Raw genomic sequence first — 23,546 nt, forward strand, 5'->3', positions numbered from 1 at the left:
ACGGTTCGAATCCCATTAGTGAAATTCAACGAACGCACTTGGACGCGTGCCAAAAGCCTGGATTGCCAGACTGTGACGTCAGCGTTCCTTTCAGCCATTTTACGCGGTTTGGGTTAGACGGTTGTTGTTAACTTGGGACACTATTATTGCGATTACATAAAAGGGAAGCCTTCAATTAACCTGTGGCAGTGTCGAGAAGAGCACCGAAGTAACATAGACCAGTTGAAGGTAAGTTGTGATTGAATGTACTCTGGTTTAGATCTATAACAAGAGAAAGTGTCGAGAACCACTACCACCCAGCCCTGGCTGCTGGTGGAGCCCAGTCGTTAAAAAAGTAGGCCATAATTTAATTCTACTTTATTTCTGCCGTTTCTTCCTTTTGATCGATTGAAATTGTTTTTTTTTTGAATTATAGACAAGAAAGAAGTCAAGAAACAAACTAGAATCCAACAGTCTTAACCCAGCCACCGACTGACTCTTTAAGTTACTTCACAAAAAGCTAACTTCAACTGATTTTCAGACTCTAATTGAATGGAGGAAAAGTTTTCGTAAGTTTTTTTTCATCAGTGAGTGACTGTGTTATTAAGCCGTTAAATGTAGTACAAATTAAACATATGTTTGATATTCTGTGTTATGATATTGTAGACATTATTGTGTTACTGACTGCAAAATTGTAAGATCAGTATGATACCCGATATAATATTTTAGAAATTTTATACGATGCAAATTCTGGATTAACCTAAATGGGCCGACCGTAATAGGTTACACCTATACTTGGGAAAATCAGGATTGAAATCTATTAACAACGTTTGCCTAATAGGCTTCTTAAGTGGAATTAAATAGATTTCTGGATTAATCAATTTAAAGATCCAGACACAAATTAAACTGACCAGGTTTTAGTTGTATCTACATTCAAAAATAGACTAGCCAAAACAAGATCTGACATCAACTAGGCTACTATTAACCTAAGGAATAGTTTCTGCTCATAACTCCCAAATATATCAAAACACTTGCAAAATTAGAATAATTTCTAATTCATTTTCAATTAGACACCTATTGTTTAATGTCAAAATTACCTTCGTTTTTTATGAAAACTATTACAATTACTAAGGTTGTCTGATCTGGCTGAAGTTATTGACTTAGGTCTAAGAATCAGATAGTTCTGTAAGACTCACCGATTAATTGATTATTTCTAGATTAGTACCGAAGGTAATCAACGGCGGAATCGCTGGAATTGTTGGAGTAACATGTGTATTTCCTATTGATCTGGTGAAAACAAGATTACAGAATCAAAAAGAGAATGCTCGAATTTACAAAAACCTGTAAGATTACACTGTTTCTCATCGTGTCCTCGGTATACGTATTAAAAACATCGATCTGTAAATGATATCTTGTTTCTAATGCAGCTTGGATTGTGGCGTGAAAACATTTCGAAATGAAGGATTCCTGGGCATGTACAGAGGTTGGTATTTGTTTCTCGTTATTTCTTGATACAAAAGGTTTTATGAAGGTGGTAGTCATTTCTAATGATTTGAAATGCCTATTTGAAAATATGATCTATTCTTAAAACACACGGAAAGATTTTCCATCCCTGTTAGATCTTGTATGAATTGGGAGTAGTTTTGCTTCATACCATCATCCCGTTTAATTTTCTTTAATGAACAAATTGATTTTTCGAAACCTATTGCGTTGTTCTAAGTGATGTATTTATTCATGGTCAATGTTGATATTCGAACAGTAAATAGTTAGTAAGATCCTATAACTTGTCTAGACCCGGTCCGTGTAAGTATATGCGTTGTCGCTGAACTAAATAACATATTTAATCATGCACCCTAGTCCATGGTTTAATCAAATTTGACCTCTATATCCCTCAATAAGATTATTTTTGAAACAATATATTATTATACCTTTGTGCTTTTTGTTCTGGACTATTGTGGGTTCAATATGACCTCAGATTGTAGCTTTGATTTTTCAACCCATTTTCAATAACTACAAAGTAGATTAGATCGTATTTCTATAACAAAATAAGAACATTAATCAAATTTGAGCTCTCTGTGAATAAGATTATTTTTGAATCGTTCTATTATGCTATTGCGATTTCTTAAGAATTCATGAACTCAAATTGCTGCTTTGAATTTTTCACGCAATCAAAATAACTAAAAAGTACATTAGATCGTTAAATAATTTCTGCACTGCAGTGTTTTTTTTTTTTTGGTTCAGTTCACTCATCGATTGTTTGCAGATCTGTAATATCTCATTTCACTGTGGTGTTTCAGCAGTTTTCAACTGATTTCCCCTTGTGTTGATAGTGTAAACTGTAGAGGTATTTGAAGTAGCCTCTATCTGTTATTATTCTGGGAGTGAGAGCTATTAATATGAACAGTATGTGGTATATGGTTGTGTGTGTGTGTGTGTGCAGTGTCAGAACAGTAGGGTTGTACTATTATATTACATTACACAATAGTTTATTCTATTAAATGATGTATGATTTGTAATTACTATCAGTCAGGTGCGTAAAGTGCCACTGATAGTCATATGTTTTGCTACCTTATTTTTTCCGATGTTACAGAAAGCGCTGCTGTGAACGCAGCCACGTGACGAGATCAGGCTGTGGTCTAAATGGATGCCGGTATTTGCTCAAGGTGGACCGTATTCCTTTTCATCAAGTTGAATATTTATTATAGCCATTGTAGCGCTTGATTTAATCTATCACAAAATATGTTGACCTCAAAGTTGAGTCTTCGACATCGTGACTGATAGAATAAGTTGGTAAATTACGTCTCTGTCAACAAAAAATACATCGTGTATTATTATTACTATAAATGTGCTCTTGAAGCAGATTATCTATACAGCTTAAAATTATTAATAGCATCGAGATATAAACCTCTCTGAGAATCAATCATATTAAAAACCGATCAATGCTGTATCTCTCGTTCACGTTCCCGAGGTGGAAATCATTTCAGTTTCAGCTTTCGTTGATAATGAATAACATTTTCGCTTTGCAAGACGCCTTAGAAATATGAACACCAATCTTATTAATAAAAAAAAAACTAAACGTCTAAATTCAATAATGCTCTGAATTCTGTGCTAACGAAATTACTTTCATCGTGTCCGATTGAAAGGACGTACTGGAAATTCTGTTTTCAAAGTTGTGATCGTGAAGTGGTTTTTAGCAAGTGATAGAGCGAGTGGACTTATTCAGGTTTTCTTGCTTGCAGGTTCTGGTGTCAATTTGTTGTTGATCACTCCTGAGAAAGCTATAAAACTCGTCGGTAATGATTTCTTCAGGCACAATCTTAAAGATAAATCGTAAGTAGTTTCATTATCGATTGTAGTCCTTATTCTGTATTGCCTTTGGCCCGTTGTACTTCAGCAAATTGAGTCTATTTTGATCGATGAGCCTCTCCGGATATTTCTCTATTTATTAATAAATCTCATAAGATTATAATGGATTATCTTCTATCGCAGAGATACCGTATTGATTGTTGTAATGTAATTATAGAGGAAAGCTGACATTAGGACGAGAATGTCTGGCTGGTGCTGGAGCGGGTATGTGTCAAATTGTAGTCACTACTCCGATGGAACTTCTCAAAATCCAATTACAGGATGCCGGACGAACTGGTGAGTGCGTTCTTTCACATTATATTATTTCGCTTTTTAACTGAACATTTGAGCTTCTTAACGTATATATTGAGCTATATTACATAACTAAAAACCATGTGTCATCTGTGATGTAAGCGCAAGTTCAATGCGAGCGCATTCATTCTATTCAAATCTTACTGCTTAATTTTATACATACGTACGGATTCAACCAAGCTCATAGTTTTAAAGAATTTCACTTAACATAAAGGTAGGATTTAAACGCAGAGTTGTTCAATTCTGTAAATCCCTTTGCACGCTGAGACTTTCGGTTTATTTTCAGTTGGTTACTCATGTTGTGTATAGCTGTTCAAATGAATTTCGCTTTTCGTTTTTAAAATCTTTTAAATTTACGCAAAATCGAGCTCGAAGATGAAGTCGATGAATTTATCAAATTTCGGGGGATAGTTTTTTCTTTGAGAGATTTGCTGTGTTTTGTTTGACATTGTGTGCCTCGAAAATAGCTACCTAAAAATCTTATTGCATGAACAATACTGACACATGGCCCTCCCTTCATTAAAATCTCACTATATAATTTCTTGTTTGGCGAAAACAGTTCTCTTTATCTAAAGTGTGTTAAAATCTGTTTGTTTTAGGTCTATATTTGATATGAGTATTATTCAAATCTTGTAAATAGTTTAGTGTGTTAACTAACATTTTCTGTTAGTCGATGTGATATTATGTTTTATTAACCCTGAACATAGGCTAGAAATCGCATTTTGCGAAATTTACCAATGATATTATTGTTGAAAATAGTCTTGTTTTATATTTCAGTTGCTAAAGGTCCAGTAGCTAAACCGTTGGGTATTAATACCGGTTTTAACGCTCCAGTTTTGTCGCGAGCGTATACTGCTGATTCTGCGAAGCCGAAACTGTCCGCAACGAGAATCGCTCTGACTTTGATCAAAGAGAAAGGGCTGCTGGGTCTTTATAAGGGATGTGGTGCTACATTTCTCAGGGATGTCACATTCTCTGCAATATATTTCCCGATGTTTGCCAATCTGAATGCAATGGTAAGTACCGGTGTATCTTGACGTCGATGAGGAGAATCATAACAGGGGTTAGATCGATGTGAAAAATTGTAAAAAAAATGAATGTGCGCTTAAAACATGGTAAAAATTTGAAAAATCAGTGTAAATGCATGAAAATTTTTTTTCTTTATGTCACAAAATGTTTTGATTCCTTTTAATGCCACATAGTGCGGAGCTCAGAATTTATGCTCAAGCTGTGCTGAATTTTGATGAATATAAATGTAATCTGTCCAGGTTTCGATCGGCAACAACTTGTGTATTAATTGTTACTTGAAAAATCTCGAAAAAGAATGGAATAAGTCACTGGTATTTTGTTGTGAAAAAAGGATCATCAATCTAACCCCTGTTATACCTTGGTATATTAAATGGTGTTGATGTCTGATTTGTTCGGTTTCGATATTTTTCTAGGGTAAACGTAGAGAAGGAAGTAATGAAGCTGTATTCTATCATTCCCTCTTGTCTGGTTGTACTGCCGGTGCTATTGCTTCGCTTTCTGTAAATCCATTCGATGGTTAGTATTTCAGCACCTTTGGACATCTGTCGTTTCTATTTATAACCGGGCTGTGTATTATAAATCACCAGTGCTTCCAATATCAAGAACATATGGTGCCCATTAATATCGCAGAATGTCTGATTTCATTGAAAACTCCCATTCATAAACAGAAACTTATGTTCACATCTGCTATCAACAAATCTCATCATCTAAAAAAAGGAATTCATCTAAATTCTGAATTAACCTTTGAAAATTTCAGTTGTGAAAACCAGGCTTCAGCTCATAACTAAATCGCAAGGAGATATTACATATTCAGGAATTATTGATTGCTTTAGGTAAGTATTGATATAATATGAATTATTGCTACGCCTAAAAAAGGCTTCCTTTTAAAAATCTCTTACATTTTCGTGAAAGCATTCGTCGAATGAAGAGATCAAAGCATCGTTTAAATACTGCTGTAAAACTTACAAAGACTTCAGGCGAATACTATCGTCTTTTTTTTCAGCAAAACATTGTCGAATGAAGGGATCAAAGCATTCTTTAAAGGTGGTGCTTGTCGAATGATCGTGATCGCTCCATTGTTTGGTATTGCTCAGACGGTGTATTATATGGGCGTGGCTGAGTTTCTGATGGGAATGCCCAAACCATGATAAAAATGCAGAGACTTATTTTATTACTACATCGATGAATGGTGCTTCTAGCCACATTTATTAACTCTGGCTGTATTATCGGTTTTAGTCTGTTCATCTATCATCTCGTCATTCAATCGGTTCGGAAAAAATGCTTTAACATCTTATATCGTGATACGGGTGTGGTTAAAACAACGAATTTATCGTCAAAAGTTTTTCAGAGTAATTCAATGTCGTCCATTGATCGTCACCCGGACATGATCCGTTCCACCCAGAGGCAGTTCTTATCAAAAACCTACTTTGCTTTAAACAACTTTTTTTGAGATCGTTACAAATGGCATTTGAACGATGTTATCTTTTTGCGAGAGTCTGTTTTGGTAAAAATGTCTTTAAATCCCAGAAAATTCTGGTTTAGTCTTAAAATGTGCTGTTAATATCAACGTATTATGTTCAATAAGTTAAAACATTTACCGTCTCTAGTTTCTGTAATAAGAGTAATACAATTTTATACGATTCCCCGCATGTTCTTTATCGGGATAGACGCCTTCCTTTATATACCAACAATATTGGCTGGTGCACATCACTCGGGTTTTGGAAAATTCTGAAACATGCAATAATTTGAATTTTAGCATTTGTAAATAGTCAATATTTATGATTGTTGTGAATCTGAAGTGCATAGGATTTTTAATTGAAGTGAAGCTTCGCCAAAACTTGTAAATGTGTTGCTATATTGGTGAGACTGTTAGTAAGCATATATTTGGAAATCTAATGTATGAATAAATTACTCTATGTTAAGTTTAATTTACTGCTCTTTTTGTGTGCATTGAATTGTTTTAGCAGTGTCTTTCATCCTTCAACCTAGTTAGTAACCTAATCGTTGGTGGTAAGCTGTTTATAATCGGATCGTGAAACTTAACCACAGTCAGGTTACTGACTACCATCAACCCAAGTGTACCATTGTTAGCAGGTTTGAAGTGAGAGCCCAGAAAACTGTCGACCAGCTAGAACTCTTATCGACTAATTTGTGTTTAGGCTAAAGGGAATTGATACCTTGTTTCTCCGCTCTGCTGTGCTTATAAGTTGACCCAGCCGGCTGCCTATCTACCCTATACAAAACTTTTTTTTAAAAATCGTGATCAATATACCATAACAGACCCCTCCGCTATAGGAATGAACTGTTTACAAATTTTATATTTTACAAAAATGACCCGGCCGCTGCGGAGAAACAAGGTATCATTTTTGTTTAGCCTTATATAAAGAATTATTCTTAAGCAATTTTTGAATTTGAAGGTCTTCATTAAAAACATTGAATAAACTTTTTCATGATATTTTCCCTCCATGATGCATTTTGCGAGAAAATAATAACACCTGTCGCTAACCTAATTGCTCAAAGAGTTACTTCATTACTAATTGCTAATTCTATGAAAGAAAAGTAGAGTAGTTTTTTAATACTCCGAGAATTATCGCGGAATCCGGCCCGCAAATCGGTAAATAGTTTGTCCACTACGGCCGTTCTAAGACTTTGGCAAGCGAGCAATATGATAGTTCACGTGTTCCCCGCTATAGTTATAAGTGGGGGCAGCACTATACGGGCTGACTCATCATTTTCACTAGGCTGGCGGGCGAAATGTTCCAATCGTTAATTCCATCAACGCTAATGCTTTATTTTATTAAATTATTCTCGTAATAAATACTTTAAAGTCAATTTTTATATAAATCATTCCAATGTATTTCATCCGATCTTAGATTTTTGTTAAAATGTCAAGAATCCAGTCTGGGTCAAAGAATTGTTGGCCGAAACGGTTACAATCATGGGTGCAATTCACTAAAACGTACTTCCAAAGGTGCTGAAAAATGCTTAAGTCTTACTACTGAAAACCCTGCAAGAAGAAACTTGCACTTTGACTGGTGGTTTAAAAGCGTCTTGTTGGATCTATGGATGCTTGCACTAGCCTCCCCCTAAACTCCTTGAGGAGATTTATGGAATCCTTGTATCAATATTAGAGATGAATGGAAGAAAATATTATTGCATACGTATCTAATTTATTGACACAACACGCAGCACATGTACCAGTATATATAACAATCGGCATAATTCGACTAGTAATTCTTAACAGCCCATTCTATAGTCCTTCAATGAATCAATTATACACCTGTTTGTAACTATTGAACTACTGCTGTATTATAGAATAGCACAATGTATTATAATGACACCTGATTTGCTCAAAGATAACGAATGAATGAAGTGATATTCAGTATTTATACATCTAACATATCTATATTATATACATATCGATCATCGTACACTGGATTTATTTTACTAATCAAAGAACTTTCGATTTGGATTGGAACCGAATAGAGAATTTCGAATCTCGGGAAGCATCTGTAAAATAAAACAAATACACATGTTTAACACTAACTCAAGATTCAATCAATATTTATCATCCAGATGGACTTGTCTACAAAACCAGTCCTGGTAGAAGAGTCTAGTTTATTATCCTTACCTGGCCACTCATTAGCTCTAACCTCTTGTCTAAGGTATTCACAACTTTGATTTTGCCTTTATTTGCAAGAAGGATAACTCCACCGGATCTGAAAACAAATAAACATGTGTATTTGGCACTGTCAATAAAGTGCTTCAACATATCGGGTAGAAAGTATTGGAAGAGGATACATACGTTTCAGACCCTAAGAAGTTTTCTGTATCCATGCTGGCTTTCACATCTTTTTTGATTAGCTCTTTACATTTATTGATAGCAGCTGGTAAACAATCCTACAATTCAACAATAATTAAGGATCATTCATTTGATGTAGGAGGCACTATTTAAGAAGAGAAGATGAAATGAAATATTTGGTCCATTTAACCTGGAACCATGCAAACCATAATTAAGATTTTACTTAATTCGAAGAAATCTTGGCAGTCCCTTAGTCACTTGAATCAAATGCGTTCTACTGTAGGAATAAATACTGATAGTGCCTACTTACTCTAACTATATTCAGATCTTCTTGTCTGCATTGAACCGATACTTCATCTTCACCCAACTTACACAAGCCCTGTTTAAAAAATCAGATATCATAAGCTGATTGAATATTACCATACCTAGCATGATAAGTTCTTTATTCAAAACAATTATGAATGAATCGTATACCTGACTTATAAGACCTAAAAGAACTGCTTTGTATTTATTCTTATCATTAGCTATATGAACAAGTCTGCAGCGGGCATCTTCAATTACATTCTGAAACAAGGCAAAATATTCAAAACATTGAATCATTAACGCAACTAAATTCTGAGCCATGGTTAAAAGGCAGAAATTAGCAATGTGTCATTAATAAAGACTTGAGGAAAATCCACAATGACTTGAAGAATAACTAAAATTCTCTGTTGCAACTAAAAACCATTATTACGGAAAGATAATGGTTTTGGTTGAAGAATTAAGATTAATGTTTTTTTGCAATGAGAAAATCTTTTTTTATTGTGGGTTCATAGTTATCTATATTACCTGGATATGTTCCTCTCTGGCTTTCAGTATCTTCAACCTCGCTTGATTCAACAAGTTTGAATTTTGTCTAAAATGAAGATTAACAAATAAAAATCATCATATTTGACAATTAATTACCGACGGAAAAACGCTGTCTTCTTACATTTTTTTCTGAAGTTCTACTTGTTTTTCTTTCCTTTCATAAAACTCCATGATCTTCATTCGTTGCTGTTGAACGAGTCGCCCCTTTTCGATATTGAACTCTTCCTCAGCCTTAGATTAGAAAACAGAACATCTTATCATCAAGGTAAAATAATAGGTAGGCTTTGACATCTCATGATCACGACACCACAGGCTGCACAGGCACAGATCATGAATAATTGACAGCTACAATAATACAAACCTTAGCATCAATTTCTTCAGCTTTTTCATTAGCCTCCTGATCTATGAAGGCCATCATATGCTGAATCTAAAAAGAGAGAATTATAACATTCATAATATAACAAAAAGCAAATGATTCATAGTGAAGCAGGGGCCGTAGTTTACACAGACTACACGGCAAAATCAGAGAGAATTTACATATTACATGTACCTTTCAGGTCAACTATTTGCATTTCTACGATAATCCAATTACCCAAAATTGATTGAATAGAAATATAAGAAAATAATTACTTGTTTCTGCACATCTTGATCGCTTAACGGCATCTTGAAGCTTTAGAAAATGATGGAATTCGTATGTGAAATTATTCTAATTTTGACACTTCCTAGGCGCTGACCGAAAAATCATGTGACTTACTGGTTGTTTCTAAAATGCGGGTTCCGGACTTACGTACGCACAGATCTCGTCCGGTACACGAGTCCGAGGCCAACGCTCTGGGATTCCCACCTTGGCGGTGACGTCAATGGGAAAGCCCGATTGGTTCTCGCATTGAAATCCAGACCAGGATATCACGAATACTGATAAGTTTCCGAGTGATTAACACCAATACAGATAAAAATCAGGTAGGTGCACATTCGACTAAAGCAGTTAAGGTGTGTTCAATTCGATTTCTAGCGTTTTTGAAGCACTCGACCATCAAAATCGGTGAAAGATTTCGGGTCGAACTCAAACTCAACGTTTTAAAAATTAAATTTCGAAATCGGCAAAAACCGGCGTCATAGACATAGCATTTTCGGTCCAGGCGATTTCGGCCCTAATGTCGGGTTCAAAGACATATGATATAATTTACGAACTATTCATTGGAAGTTAACGGGATTATTAGTTTCGTTAGAAGCAGGAAGCTATTTGTTGCTTTCATATCAATATCATGCCTGGATTGTCAAAATCGGATGAGAAATAACGAAATAGTAAGCGACTGAAGTTGAGTAGTTTGTGAGCGTCGTTAGCCCCCTTGTTATTTTATATATACTATGTACATTGGATTAACAGATTATCGTTTTTACATTACCTACAACTCTGATACGAGCCCCTGTGATTTGATTGATTCCTATTTCGATGTTTTACTTTATTGTTTAATTTCAGGATGGCTGGCAGTGTTAGTGAGGGTCAGAACGACGAATACTTCTACGAAACGAAGGCGTTAGTGCTTCAGTATCTCGGCCTGGTTCCGGGGGCGTTATCAAATTTGAATTATGAGCAACTTGACCTTTCAGCATCAAGCAGCGTGAACGCTGTAAATCAGTCTTCTAGAAGCATATCCGATGATGATACTTCGTCTTTACGAAGTTCCGTTGATTACCGAGAATTTGAATCGAGACCCGATGAAGTCGATGGCAATTATCCTCGGACCAGCTCGGCGAAATCATCCCCGCAAAAACCGTGTTTTAGGTCGACAGTGACGTCTCCGAGTTCTCCTCTTTACCTCGAAGGTCAATGCGGTAAAGTTTGCGATTATGGAGAGCCAAAGCAGACTGTAATGATTGGTGATAATGTGAGAAATGATGCGACTAAACGACGATCATCCGAAGGAATTTCTATTATAGATTCTTCATTAAGTCATGTAAACAATTCGTCAGTAAATGAATCGACTGATAGTAGTAGATTCTATACTCCCGACCGACAGATAAGCAGTAGCTATAGCGAATCATTTCTAAGCGCTGAAACCACGTTAGTTGATACTCCGACGTGGCGTTCTACTGAGAGTCTATCGTCGAATAGCGGTCGACGTCGAAGAGTGAGTCGTGAAGAACTGAGTTCTAACGTTCAATCCGACGGAGTCACTCGCTTAATGAGAGATGAATTATCATCGCCGCAGAGGAGGAGACACGCTGCGTCCGATCCTGTTTATCACACCGGTCAACCAATCGCTGACCGGTCAAATCTATTACTGAATTTACAACCTACATGCGCTCAGGCTCAATCACCTGACTGCGATATGGATCGTGGAGCTTATTTAGAGTATCTTCAAAATGAGTTCGAAGAAGGTAATCTTTTTGTGACATAGATAATGGTGATTTTACTAGTCAAACTCGCTCGAGTCATTGAAGTTGGGACGACCATTTGGTTGACGATATACTTTTTAAGTAAATTGAATTGCGAATACAAATTAGGTCCCAAATATAGAGATGACTTCAGTGATGACTCAATCGAGTTCAACTGTATATGAATTCTTAACTTTCATGTATATTTCTTCTAACTTCAGTGAAAAGACTCCAAACGCCCAACTCTATCACTCCGATTGCTGATGTGCTTCAAAGTCCAGAAGCGGAAGTAGCTAAGATGTTGGATTCTATATCGGCAGAGGTGATGAAAACATACGGAACTAGTATAGATGAAGCGACCAGACGCGTTCTGAAAGAAAGCATGGTTCAAATGACGTACGAAGATTTCCGGAATGCCGGTGATAGTTTACTGGTTCGTGCCCCTCCTGGCATTCATCGGGTGAGTTTTGAATGTATCATATTGAATTGAATGTCCAAAATTTCAGATGTGAAACACCTATGATGTTTTTGAATCTATTTTCAGATCAGTCTAGCTCTGTGCTTTAGTCGGCAGATCGCCAACGCAATGCTGCAACGCGGTGGACAGAGTCTAAGAAGCGTAACTGATTTTTCCGTTCAGTTTGTCGCGAATACTGCTGCTAATTTTATACTGGAAAGAGGAGGATGGGTATGTATTCTGTTGTATGTAATATTTATGTGGTGTAGAGATTTTTGGTGGTACGTTTACCCTAGTGTTATGGTGTTTAACCCAACAATTGCACGAATTCAAATTGGAATCGACCTCGTATTAAACGTGTTTCCTCAATAGATGCCAAGGGCCAAATTATTTGTGTTTATTGTTGTAGAATCTGCTCATTTTGCTGATTGCATTTTCAGTTAACTACTTTACAAACATTTATCCGTGGACATATATAGTGTAAAAACTTGGGTAAGTGCATGCATTGCCCAATGATCATCAGTCATCTCTCTAGATTCGGAGCTTTTGTATTAGTCTTGATCATTGATTGCTTAAATTGGTGATTGGTTGTTTGTTTGCATGCAAATCAGTTGACTATGTAATGTATTGCATTGATTTCCTTATTCATCATCATCAATATCACGGATGTATAGAGGCCTGGAAGAGGCCTATTTGTTTCTGGCTCGTTTGGTGATTAATACTGGTCTAGGTGACAGGGTTTCTTTAAAAGAACTCTCTCATATTGAAATGATATTAATTTCATTACGATTTATTGGAACTTATCTGATTTTTCATTGATCTTTTATTCAAATTATCCAACCATTTACCTAACTATTTCATTTCTAAATCCAGCCTTTCTTTTTCAGTCAGCCTGTGGTTTTGTTTTGGATAAGAATTTGACAAATATTGATTTAATTTCAATTTTCTGTACCTCTGGTAGTTTAAAAGGGAATAACTGTGGACATATTTTCTTTTCAGAACTCAATAACTGATTTAGAGTTTGAGTCCAGTCCTGATTCACCATTCCCACCGGATTCAAACTTGTCATTCCCACCGATTCCAGACACAAGGTCACAACCAAGCATTACTAGTAATTCATCTGGTGCAACTCTATTAGCGCAGGATAGTGAATTAACTGAAGATACAGTTGGAGATTTACCCTCCGTTTCTAATATTGATACGTTAAATGAAAGTACTCGGAGTCGTGTATCTGATGTTTCTAATTTATCGGCTGCTGAATTAACCGAAGACTACCAGGAAGTAATGAATTCCTATGTGCAGTGGGGTTCTGCATTTATAGGTGTAGTAGCTGTTGCTATTGGTGTTAGTTTTGCAATTTATCGCAGTCACGATAGATGATAAGAACTATATCTTCACAAAAAAGACCTACAGATACCCTAGAGATTGTTATTCATTCTGAATGTTGTGCGATTATGTGTTAATTTTCTTTTGAAGTATTTTGTTGAAATTGTGGCAAAATAAATTATTTTTAATGCTTAATTAGATGGCGTTTCTTGGTGAATATCTTTAAACAGAGCTGAGAGGATCGGAGAGAATCAAGCCGATTCTATATAACATTTGAAGTTTGCAGGGCACTCTGCCTAAGGACATTTCAATCTCATACAAATTTGCTTTAAAACTTGAAAGGGTTAATCAAACTGAAAGCTAAACCTGGTGGCAGCACCATACGGTCTCCTAGCGGTATTTCTGTGAACTAATGCAGCGTTCGGGCTAAACCAGCCGGGGAAGTTAGGTGGTACTCATTGGTGTTCAGCTCTATATTGTCAATATCCATCATATTTGCTTTTCGAAAAGTGTTCACGGTTGGGTAAACGAATACACAGCCCGCGGTATTATATTAGTTCACAGAAATTCCGCTAGGTGACCGTACGGTGCTGCCACCGGAGTCCCACACCCTTCACTTTTTATTACAATCCCGATAAACAATTTTTCCTAATACTTCTAATACATCTGCACTAAACATATTTGTCTTATTAGTGAAATGGCTTGTTTTCTGAAAAATATTGGTTTATTGCGCGTATCTGGTCGATATGCACGACTGATTACTATCAATAATCGATCACTTTCATCATGTATTGATCGTAAGTAATAATTGATTACAATAAACAACCTGTTGATTGAGGCTGGTCCACTGGGTATTATATAACTTGCCATCGAAGATGCGACCCATTTATGCGGCCCTCATTATCAATATCTTAAGAACTCACTTTTCATTTTTAGCCTCAACTGGTTTAACAGATGAACAGAAACATATTCAGAAAGTTGCAGATGACTTCGCCAGAAACGAAATGGCTCCTCATATGGCAAAATGGGACCAAGAGGTATTATTCTAGCAGCAATCTTTGAAAATCGTTTTACTCCTCATCCTCATTGTCAAACGTTTAATTTCAATGGACTTTTCTCTACAGGAAATCTTTCCAAAAGACTTATTCAAAAAGTGCGGTGCCCTGGGGTTTGGAGCTATATATTGTAAAGAAGATCATGGAGGAACTGGACTTTCACGATTTGATGCTACGGTTATTTTCGAAGCTATGTCTCGTGGTTGTGTTTCTACAACTGCGTATGTCAGTATTCACAAGTACGTTGAAAAATCGCTAAAAATCAGTGACAATTTTTCCATTATTTTAGATAATTCTGCTTCATTCTAATCTACTTTCCAGTATGTGTGCATGGATGATAGATAAGTTCGGCTCTGATGAACATAGAAATCGCTGGATTCCTAAAATGAATGCTATGGAATTACTGGGGTCATACTGCTTAACTGAACCAGGTTTGTAAAAAGCCTTTACATCATCTTTTAAATGTGCTACATTATTTAATGTTTGTGTTTTATAACTTTATTTAGATAGTGGCAGTGATGCTGCATCACTTCAAACTACTGCCGTAAAAGATGGTGATCATTATATTCTCAATGGAACTAAGGTAATGGAGAGTTGTAGGGTTACAAACCAATAAACATGAGTACTTTGTGGATTATTTTTGTTTTGTTAGAAATAAGAGCTTTCGCTACTTGTGAATAGTTGCTTCATTGGGTAGTAAATGAACGTTTACATATTTCTAATAAAAGTTTATAAAGTTAACCTCGAGTACTACCTGTCTTCAGGTGCAATGTTAAGAAATTCTTTCAAGGATGTTTTGTAATCTAGCATTGATTATTATTGTGTTTTTTGCTTTATATAATTTAGGCATTTATCAGCGGAGGAGGAGCAACTGATGTTTATCTGGTAATGTGTCGAACATCTGGTAAAGGACCAAAAGGAATCTCATGTATTCTCGTCGAGAAGGACACACCCGGCCTTCAGTTTGGTAAAAAGGAGAAAAAGGTCCGTTAAGTTTTTTGACATTCAAATATAACTCCCGAGTCATGCCCATACATGTATTTGAATAATTTGAAATATATTTGAATTATAGATTGGTTGGAATAGTCATCCTACACGTCAGGTTATTCTAGAAGACTGTAAAGTTCCGGTTAGTAATATACTCGGTGAAGAAGGCGGTGGATTCAATATAGCTATGCACGGCATTAATGGTGGTCGTATCAATGTAGGTATGTAGCGAGGTAAAACTCGATTGACTTTTCAAAAATGATCAGTTGTATACATCGTATATGAACTGGCATATACTACATGTAAATTTGTTTTCTGTTCTGCAGCTGCATGTTCACTCGGAGCAGCACAAGCTGCTATTGAAGCCGCCGGTGATCACTTGAAAGTGCGAAAACAGTTCGGCAAACCGCTGAAAGACTTTCAGTATTTACAATTCAAGTTGGCAGACATGGCGACTAAAGTTGTGACGTCGCGATTAATGGTACGGAATGCAGCTGAGGCTCTTCAGAATGGTTCTCCTAACACTGTGTCATTGTGTTCTATGACTAAATTATACGTCACTGATGCTTGTTTTGAGGTAAATACTCGCTGCTTAAAAGAGTTCACTAGCTCCGTGTGGGAAATGTTAATACTTATATCATCTCTCTTTGTAGGTTTGTAATGATGCTTTGCAGATGTTCGGTGGATATGGCTTCCTAAAGGATTATCCCGTGCAACAATATGTAAGGGATATCAGGGCCCATCAAATAATAGAGGGTAGGTTGATTAATAGCGTCATTATGTATTTCGCGGTGAAGTTGATGAAAGGATAATTAATGATGTTCAAAAATTTATTCATTTTGTTTCAGGGAGTAATGAAATTATGCGGATGCTTATTGCAAGAGATGTTTTGAAATAGTTTGCGATTTATAAATACCTATGTATTTTGTGGGAGTGATGAATTTGTGTAGGGAACTGTGATAACTAGAATCGTGTTATTAACCTGGTTTATTGATATTTTATAGGAGTTACTGAATGTACGTAACTCACTCTAATAACTCTTCAACTGTTCTGATTCTGAAATTAAATGTTTTAAATGCACAAAGCTTTAAGCGTCAAAGCTATTGACCAAGTCTATTCGGCATATACCAAGGTGCATTATAGTTCTATTGTACAACATGTATTGAATTTAATAAATGGTCTTTTTACCTGAATCCATTAGTTTATTGGTTTACCTCAGATAATCTGAAGCATCTGATTTGTTGAAAAGTTGTATGCGACCTATGAGGAGCGAGGCATTTGTCTTTGTCATCCAGGGTGTTTCAAACAATGTCTGTATGCATGAAGTACCGGTATTATTTCTTGTCGTCATCAAGAAATCTCGGGAGGAAAAACTGGAAAGTTAGTGCCCAGTATGCAATAAAACTACCATAGAGAAATACCAGGTATCTGAATCCTAAATACAGAATATAGACACAAAATCTACAGCACAAATATTTTTATTTTTTTCAACTCTTCGAGTGCTTACAACATGGATAAAATATGAAAATGCAAGTTGAGATCAGATTGTGTCACTAGTTCTCCATTCGATTTCAATTAGATTTATCTTGACTATAACACAAAATTAATATCTCTTGAGTATTATTCAGTAGATTGATTTTTATCACACAAGTACAAAGTACACGCAAGCAGGAGGTTGTTGCTGTGGATGGTATTTTAACGCTGGTGTTGAGGAATGTCATAAGCAGGATGATGTGCTTACAGTTTACTACACCACACATGTACTTCATTAAGTCAATAAACTTCTCAAGCGTAAACTAAGTTTCCAGTGACACACCTGGTTTTATACATAGATTGAAGAATTTCGTAGTCGGTCAGATCACTAGTAAAATGCATTACGCGCCCAAAATAAAGAATCTAGCACCGCGAGACAATGAAATATACAGCTGTATTTGGCCCAGACAAACGGAAGATGATCTAATAATAATAATAATAATAATAATAATAATTCCAGCTTATAAAAATCAAAATTCTTTTTACGTACGTAATAAAATATTTCTACCAGCATTCATGATGAATAAAATAAAAACAAATTAATATAAAAATATTAAATCATAAAGTAGTTGTTTAGTTAGTTATTGACATGTACATGTACATGTTAAATGACAATAAATAAATAGAATTCTTTGATTTTTGTTGCTGTAAATGCACAAATCTATGCGCACGAAATCTGTTTCCTTGATACTTAAAGCTCAGCTTTGAAAATATATAAAACAATGAAACTATATACACAACAAGTGGAGTTAATTAGCTAAGAGGTTTATGTTATATTAAGACATTGATTTGAATCTACGTGGGGTTCTTTAACCTATACCCATCTTAGGGATCAATAATTGTCAGTGGAACCTGTACTGTCTTGCTGGTTTTAAATTCACGTATGTCTTCTTCTGGTCTTCATCTTCTTCTTTCTTAATTTCGGTGAATCTTTCACCTTTAGTAGTGACGATTCGACCGTCCAAGTAACGAACCATCTTCTTTGGTTCCTATTAATTGAAGAATTGAAAGATTGTTTTAGAAAAAGCTAGCTATGGATGAATGGTGCTTCAAGAAGTAACTTACTTTCTTCACAGGTGGTGGTCTAAATGTCTTCTTGTCTTCATCGAGATCTATATAGGAATATCTGAAATAAACAATTCACATCATTAGAACACATCAAGTTCGATCAGTTAACAATAGAACAGTGATTCGTACTTCTGCACAATTTGATCTTTCACGCATTTATCGTCCAACACTGCGGAACCTTTCTTCTTCAGACAATGAGAAGGTGGCTGTAGTAAAGACAAAAAAAAACCTTATCACACATTCACCAGCGCTTTTCATCGCGTTCTTTTAATCGGAAAATAATAATTACGTTTTTAGGGATCGAGACAGAATTCTCTTTAGATTCGTCGGGAACGAGAAGCATCTGCGCGGCAGCTTCGACATCGCCGTCGGTTACGCAGAGACAATGACGCACCTCGAGAGCACACGCAGCTGGAAACATCTCTAACAGAACCTGAATCTGTGTTTCATCACAACTACTACCAGTACTTAACTTACTCTGTAAATATACATCATAACATTCAAGTCTAGATCTAGAAATCTCAAAAAAAAAACCCTGACTATTCCCTGACTTTTGTCTAGAAAGGAATTTAAAAAAATCCCTGATTTTTCCCTGATTTCGAGGTGAGAGGCCCTGTTAGTGAAATGAAATCCAATAAATTGGGAGGGCACTGTAATTGGGTGCGAAAAGATAAACCCACAATATACAAATTTAGAATATTGAAATCTATTCAAGAATTAATATAACAATTTTAAAGACACATTTCAGACTCTCTCTCTAGAAACCAACATCATATTTTAGGTTTTTATCCCACATCTGAGTATACAGGTATTCAAAGCTGTAAACAAAAAGTTCAGTCATGACTTACGACAGATGAAGATGTCGATCCAGTCGATGATTCTGAGAATGTTCTCGCTTGATGATTAACACCTCGTTCAGGCGGAAGAGCGTCTGGTATGTAACTCGATAGCAACTGCGGTGGTTTATTTTCTGTAAGACAGTGTACCGTATAAAAAAATGAAAAGATATCGCAATCGATTCATTGAAAATGTATTTCGAGTAAAACGTACCATTTTCCCTGCGACCCGACAACTGAGCCGACAGCTCAAACATCCATTCACAAATCGCCACACTGTAAAGATATGAACAAATACATAAAGATATATGTATTATTCGAGCTCTGTTTAAATTCAATGGCATAACATAAACAGTTCCTCAACTGGTATCAGTACTAACCTACTGATGTTTTCAAAACCCGGTAGATAGGCGTTCATCATTTCAGAAAATTCTTCAACATCGAAAGCTTCTTCAATGACGTCGTTATTTCCGAGGTCTTCCAATATACTGACGACGTACGACAAAACGATTTCATCGATAAATCTATGTAGAAATTGATTAACAATGTCACAAACAACGGATCAAAACATGTACGAGAATGTTGTGTAAATCGACGATAAGCGGAGGTTTTAACCACAACCACCGCGTAAATCGAAAACTACTCACATTTCAGTGATATTGTGAGCATGTAGGAAATTTGAAAGCGAAGCTTGAATTACGTGTTCCTTGTTATCCATGGTGATTTCAGTCTCTGAAAGAGAGAAACGTTGTGCGTGCGGTGATATAGTGTGGGGGTAGGTGGCAGCGAGACACTGCGCGCGACAAACTCATCATTATTGATCTGACAATTGATAAATTAAGATGCGCACATTCAGTCCAGACATTATATCGATTTCATCAAATGTCTACAGCATTCATCATAGAATGCATTAAGATGATTTTAAAATCAAATCTTCGACTCACAGAAAGGCTAATTAGATAGGTCCCAGTGGTTATCAGATTTTATACGCGCATAAAGTAGATAAACGTATAACATGAAATAATGAGTATGAAATTGTTCGGAGAGACACTTTATGATCTCGGCACCAGTGATACAGAATCTCTGAGAATACGGCACTTCGGTTACCATAGCAACCAGACGGATGCTGCCAGATATTAAGCATAGCGAGCGCAGCAACAAATCTGACCATAGCACGAGCAGGTAGCTACTACATTAGGTTCTATCAGTGAAAATAAGCTTTAGAAATGTGAGAATGACTATGACGCACACACACAGTATATCAACTCTATTTTAAGAGGATAGACCGCGATCGTATGACCACATATTGTCACATCCTCCTTGGAATCAGATTTCTAATATATCACTCGTTGCTATAGAGCCACTACATTAATCACTTGATATCCAACATATTTTGTAATTCTCGAAATTTTGCCAATGACATTGGGTTTTCAGGACAATTCAGTTGAGATCAATTAAAATTAAACGATGATAATTGGCATGAAATGCACATCTTTGTTTAGTTGAATACTTCAGCAAAGGAGAACTCCGGATCTCATGGCCTATCAATAATCTAATCAATAATCAAAAGAAGCCTGAAAATCAAAATTTTCATTTTAGTTTAGGCCTAAAATTAAAAAAATTAAATCTAAGCATTAATTCTTGGGTATTTTTGGGAATAATATCAAATAGTAGGTTGATCAATTGCGATGAAAGATACAATTTGTGAATAAAATCTAATCATTTTAAATGAGTAAATATGAAACTAGCTTGCCTATGTCGAATGTATTTTTGATGAGCGGATTATAAGCAGACTAGAGTAACTGGACTGGTAACGATTAAATCTATGGAGATACGTGAAAATCATTAAACGGGAGTAAAATACATTAGCAGATATAAATATTCCATTACCTTTAATGAGTAAAATAGACCGATAAGAGTGAATGATGAGGTGTCAGGGGGATCAAATTGCAGGTCTTTCTTCCTTTCTCTTTCACTTCGAAAAACCTACGTGAAGTGAGCATGTTATTCCAGCCTCGTATTCAGATATAGTGTGTACACACTGAACAGCTGCATGTAGATACTGGTTGATGTGAAATGTATAACTCGGCATGACGGAGCGATGATGTATATATAGTACAGCATCAGATACTGCATGGCTAATCCTTCCCAGAATATTTCTAAATATGATGAAGTAAAAATCCGCAAACCTATTCTATCTAATGAAAATATTAGCCTATACCCTACTCTCAGATCTCAAGGAAAATTTGGCAGTGTATTTCCAGTAGACTGAAACATTAGTCTTCGAATAAATTGGTCAATCAATGCAAATAACCATAGAATAGCGATATACGATAGATGGACATTTCCAATAATACTGAATATTCTGGAATTAGGCCATTGAAAAATGATTTCGACTTATTCCAAAATTGAGTATTTTGATAAGGCAACTCTTTCTAAGAGGCTATTCTTTTAAGTTGGGCCTGCATTGTTAAGCATGGCCAGCGTGATGTTTTAGGCGAGAGGGGTTATTTTCAACAAAATTGGGACCTTAGCAAATACGCTATGGATCTTGAATTATCTATAGACTCTCTACCTAAGATCCAGAATTCAAAAAGTTTGGTTTTTCCCACGATGAATTCAAAAAGTTATATTGATAACGGCTGCCTGTGGTAACTTCAAGTCACCATATATACAGTCCATGCACCTCAGTCGGTCTTGGGAGAGTAAAAGAGACTTTCAACATTTTTTTAGGAAATAGTTCTCGGACAATCAATTTCACGGGTTGGTTAAATGATCCAAAGTAAAAAGCCTTGATTATCGGTGCAAGGCTGTACATAATATCCTACTGTTTCCACAGGTTAAAGGTGTATTAGTTGAACTCGATCCCTAACTGACCAGCTTGAGTAAAGGCGTCGTCTCCTAGACCGAAATTTCCTTCAAATTTTCTGGCTTTATTTAATTTCTAATAATACGTAGTCAGCGGTTCAGTTCTACAGTTCTGGATCCAGTTCTACTGAGTTTTGAATCCAATTGTCCACAGTTGTATAAGCTGCTTAAAGTCTGGTGAAACAACTGGTGAACAAACAGAATCAAATTATCGGCGTAAAATCAAACAGACTTTTATTTACAGCAAATTTTCAAGACCCTCACCTTGGGGTGACATGAGACAGTTGTTTCTGAATAAGAAAAATTAGAAAATCATTAGACCCATTTTTTTCATCATTTGGGTAGATTGTTGGTAGGTCCTCGAGCTGCATTTGAAGAAATCACAAATAAGCGTCTCAAGTCATCCCGATTTACGGTGTGTTAAATTGGCCACAAAACTAAGTAGACTGGTGTGGCCCGGGCATCGGCGCTTTCCAACGTGAAGGCACCCCTTAATAGAAAATCAACCATCGTTCCGTTTGCAGGATTCGAATCTAATGGCATTTCGGTGGCAATAATTTCATTCTTTGACTTCTCGGCGGGAATGTCAAGTTACTTGTCATTGGTCAGTATTGTGTAATATGACGTCACACCGGTGTCGGTATATAAGGCCCGGTCACGGGGTCACTCTTTCCAGTTCGGCCATTTTCCGGTATGCTAAACTGCGTCCATTTTATTTTTTCTGTCGATGAAATGTTTTGTGATTGATTTAATATCTTGGTATTAATTATTCTTTTATCAATATTGCAGCAGCAGCAACAGCAGCAATCAGAGAACCTACAACAAGAAGAACAGTCTACAACAGAACCTTCTACAACAGAACCTTCGACAACAGAACCTTCGACAACCGTGAGAACCTTCTACAACAGAACCTTCGACAACCGTGAGAACCTTCTACAACAGAACCTTCGACAACCGTGAGAACCTTCTACAACAGAACCTTCGACAACCGTGAGAACCTTCTACGGAACCTACAACAACGTCGACAACTAACTACAAAAACTACAACAATCATGTCATGTAACTTTTTATTCGACGTGCTGAAATCCGTACAGGTCGAGGTGCTGAAAAATGGCGGGGCACTCGACCTGTTCCTCAATTTAAGTAAGTTTTTACTCATTACCTTATCTCAATTAGTATGCCTCAAATATCTCAATTACTTATCCTGGTTATCTCAAATCCACAACATATCTAGCACAAATCTCTGAAAATTTAATTTAAATAGTTCTCGAATCCGAAATCTTAAACTAGAATATCTAAACTGCTAATCACTTATCCAATTCTATTCAGATATTTTTTTATTCATTTGAATACCTCAGTCACTTTGAAAGTTTAATTATTTCAACTCTTAATCTCAAAAGTGATCACAAAAATATCGACGTTTCAATATCTCAATATTTCAATTTTTTCAATTTTACTGATCTTAAATATTTCATTCTAGGTAGAATCTCAATTTATTGAAAAGTAAAAAAATTTAGAAACATTCAATAAGGAAAGACAATTATTTCTATATCTGCATTGAAACAGTAAATTAACTGCAGTAATAACGATAAAACTCTCCTTGATGTCTCGACATAGAATTTCCTTTCCGTCTCTCGACACAAATATTCACGGAACAAAATTGAATTGAATTTAATAGAATGTGACTCTGATGGATGGGATTTATTATAATGATGTAAAAA

The 23,546-nt window shown here is 36.0% G+C and overlaps 5 protein-coding genes across 10 annotated transcripts; 3 read left to right on the plus strand and 2 right to left on the minus strand.

Annotated features, from left to right (window-relative positions):
- Positions 1 to 98: 98 nt before the first annotated feature.
- On the plus strand, positions 99 to 6,593 carry LOC141904931 (mitochondrial glutamate carrier 1-like). Of its 2 annotated transcripts, XM_074793566.1 has the most exons (10): positions 99 to 228; positions 416 to 548; positions 1,197 to 1,322; positions 1,407 to 1,462; positions 3,219 to 3,309; positions 3,503 to 3,621; positions 4,414 to 4,652; positions 5,079 to 5,181; positions 5,423 to 5,498; positions 5,669 to 6,593. In XM_074793566.1, the coding sequence occupies exons 2-10, from the start codon at positions 532 to 534 to the stop codon at positions 5,811 to 5,813; spliced, it is 972 nt and encodes a 323-aa protein (XP_074649667.1). In that variant the 5' UTR covers positions 99 to 228; positions 416 to 531; the 3' UTR covers positions 5,814 to 6,593. The 2 variants fall into 2 exon arrangements, with proteins under 2 accessions (XP_074649667.1, XP_074649671.1); XM_074793570.1 differs by lacking the exons at positions 99 to 228; positions 416 to 548 and adding an exon at positions 2,570 to 2,642 and having other exon boundaries at positions 1,237 to 1,322.
- A 1,232-nt stretch (positions 6,594 to 7,825) lies between these two features.
- Positions 7,826 to 10,073, minus strand: LOC141908995 (V-type proton ATPase subunit E-like). The gene is made up of 9 exons (XM_074799317.1): positions 9,947 to 10,073; positions 9,678 to 9,743; positions 9,438 to 9,547; positions 9,296 to 9,362; positions 8,942 to 9,031; positions 8,778 to 8,846; positions 8,471 to 8,565; positions 8,297 to 8,384; positions 7,826 to 8,175 (listed from the first exon to the last, which is right to left on the minus strand). The coding sequence occupies exons 1-9, from the start codon at positions 9,977 to 9,979 to the stop codon at positions 8,113 to 8,115; spliced, it is 681 nt and encodes a 226-aa protein (XP_074655418.1). The 5' UTR covers positions 9,980 to 10,073; the 3' UTR covers positions 7,826 to 8,112.
- Positions 10,074 to 10,180: 107 nt separating this feature from the next.
- LOC141907772 (uncharacterized) lies at positions 10,181 to 13,661 on the plus strand. Of its 3 annotated transcripts, XM_074797527.1 has the most exons (6): positions 10,181 to 10,276; positions 10,797 to 11,698; positions 11,917 to 12,155; positions 12,240 to 12,383; positions 12,593 to 12,644; positions 13,152 to 13,289. In XM_074797527.1, the coding sequence occupies exons 2-5, from the start codon at positions 10,798 to 10,800 to the stop codon at positions 12,629 to 12,631; spliced, it is 1,323 nt and encodes a 440-aa protein (XP_074653628.1). In that variant the 5' UTR covers positions 10,181 to 10,276; position 10,797; the 3' UTR covers positions 12,632 to 12,644; positions 13,152 to 13,289. The 3 variants fall into 3 exon arrangements, with proteins under 3 accessions (XP_074653628.1, XP_074653616.1, XP_074653622.1); XM_074797515.1 differs by lacking the exon at positions 12,593 to 12,644 and having other exon boundaries at positions 13,152 to 13,661; XM_074797521.1 differs by lacking the exons at positions 10,181 to 10,276; positions 12,593 to 12,644 and adding an exon at positions 10,304 to 10,621 and having other exon boundaries at positions 13,152 to 13,661.
- A 507-nt stretch (positions 13,662 to 14,168) lies between these two features.
- LOC141908157 (isobutyryl-CoA dehydrogenase, mitochondrial-like) lies at positions 14,169 to 16,693 on the plus strand. 2 transcript variants are annotated; one of them, XM_074798051.1, is made up of 10 exons: positions 14,169 to 14,275; positions 14,415 to 14,515; positions 14,603 to 14,772; positions 14,855 to 14,968; positions 15,044 to 15,116; positions 15,380 to 15,517; positions 15,606 to 15,741; positions 15,847 to 16,097; positions 16,174 to 16,276; positions 16,369 to 16,693. In XM_074798051.1, the coding sequence occupies exons 1-10, from the start codon at positions 14,176 to 14,178 to the stop codon at positions 16,416 to 16,418; spliced, it is 1,236 nt and encodes a 411-aa protein (XP_074654152.1). In that variant the 5' UTR covers positions 14,169 to 14,175; the 3' UTR covers positions 16,419 to 16,693. The 2 variants fall into 2 exon arrangements, with proteins under 2 accessions (XP_074654152.1, XP_074654145.1); XM_074798044.1 differs by having other exon boundaries at positions 14,855 to 14,964; positions 15,040 to 15,116.
- Positions 16,694 to 16,982: 289 nt separating this feature from the next.
- Positions 16,983 to 20,945, minus strand: LOC141910541 (CUE domain-containing protein 2-B-like). 2 transcript variants are annotated; one of them, XM_074801234.1, is made up of 9 exons: positions 20,848 to 20,945; positions 19,605 to 19,689; positions 19,338 to 19,481; positions 19,172 to 19,233; positions 18,970 to 19,091; positions 18,411 to 18,599; positions 18,251 to 18,327; positions 18,119 to 18,179; positions 16,983 to 18,042 (listed from the first exon to the last, which is right to left on the minus strand). In XM_074801234.1, the coding sequence occupies exons 2-9, from the start codon at positions 19,673 to 19,675 to the stop codon at positions 17,896 to 17,898; spliced, it is 873 nt and encodes a 290-aa protein (XP_074657335.1). In that variant the 5' UTR covers positions 19,676 to 19,689; positions 20,848 to 20,945; the 3' UTR covers positions 16,983 to 17,895. The 2 variants fall into 2 exon arrangements, with proteins under 2 accessions (XP_074657335.1, XP_074657343.1); XM_074801242.1 differs by lacking the exon at positions 19,605 to 19,689 and having other exon boundaries at positions 20,848 to 20,934.
- Positions 20,946 to 23,546: the final 2,601 nt, after the last annotated feature.

The sequence above is a fragment of the Tubulanus polymorphus genome, chromosome 1 (assembly GCF_964204645.1).
Source record: "Tubulanus polymorphus chromosome 1, tnTubPoly1.2, whole genome shotgun sequence".
NCBI classification, from domain to species: Eukaryota; Metazoa; Nemertea; class Palaeonemertea; order Tubulaniformes; family Tubulanidae; genus Tubulanus; species Tubulanus polymorphus.

Bases quoted from the DNA above. Each gene is read 5' to 3' on its own strand.
- LOC141904931 (XM_074793566.1), top strand. The intron at 1,463-3,218 runs GTTGGTATTTGT...TCTTGCTTGCAG, and splicing joins ATTCCTGGGCATGTACAGAG to GTTCTGGTGTCAATTTGTTG. The intron at 5,182-5,422 runs GTTAGTATTTCA...TGAAAATTTCAG, and splicing joins TTCTGTAAATCCATTCGATG to TTGTGAAAACCAGGCTTCAG.
- LOC141908995 (XM_074799317.1), bottom strand. From the start codon at position 9,979: ATGCCGTTAAGCGATCAAGATGTGCAGAAACAA. The intron at 9,363-9,437 runs GTAAGAAGACAG...TCTTCATTTTAG, and splicing joins GTAGAACTTCAGAAAAAAAT to ACAAAATTCAAACTTGTTGA. The intron at 8,176-8,296 runs GTAAGGATAATA...TTTATTTTACAG, and splicing joins TAGAGCTAATGAGTGGCCAG to ATGCTTCCCGAGATTCGAAA.
- LOC141907772 (XM_074797515.1), top strand. From the start codon at position 10,798: ATGGCTGGCAGTGTTAGTGAGGGTCAGAACGACGAATACTTCTACGAA. The intron at 12,156-12,239 runs GTGAGTTTTGAA...ATCTATTTTCAG, and splicing joins CCCCTCCTGGCATTCATCGG to ATCAGTCTAGCTCTGTGCTT. The intron at 12,384-13,151 runs GTATGTATTCTG...TTTTCTTTTCAG, and splicing joins TACTGGAAAGAGGAGGATGG to AACTCAATAACTGATTTAGA.
- LOC141908157 (XM_074798051.1), top strand. From the start codon at position 14,176: ATGGCTTGTTTTCTGAAAAATATTGGTTTATTGCGCGTATCTGGTCGA. The intron at 15,742-15,846 runs GTATGTAGCGAG...TCTGTTCTGCAG, and splicing joins TGGTGGTCGTATCAATGTAG to CTGCATGTTCACTCGGAGCA. The intron at 16,098-16,173 runs GTAAATACTCGC...CTCTCTTTGTAG, and splicing joins TCACTGATGCTTGTTTTGAG to GTTTGTAATGATGCTTTGCA.
- LOC141910541 (XM_074801234.1), bottom strand. From the start codon at position 19,675: ATGGATAACAAGGAACACGTAATTCAAGCTTCGCTTTCAAATTTCCTA. The intron at 19,092-19,171 runs GTACGTTTTACT...ACTGTCTTACAG, and splicing joins GTCGGGTCGCAGGGAAAATG to AAAATAAACCACCGCAGTTG. The intron at 18,043-18,118 runs GTAAGTTACTTC...TTCAATTAATAG, and splicing joins GACCACCACCTGTGAAGAAA to GAACCAAAGAAGATGGTTCG.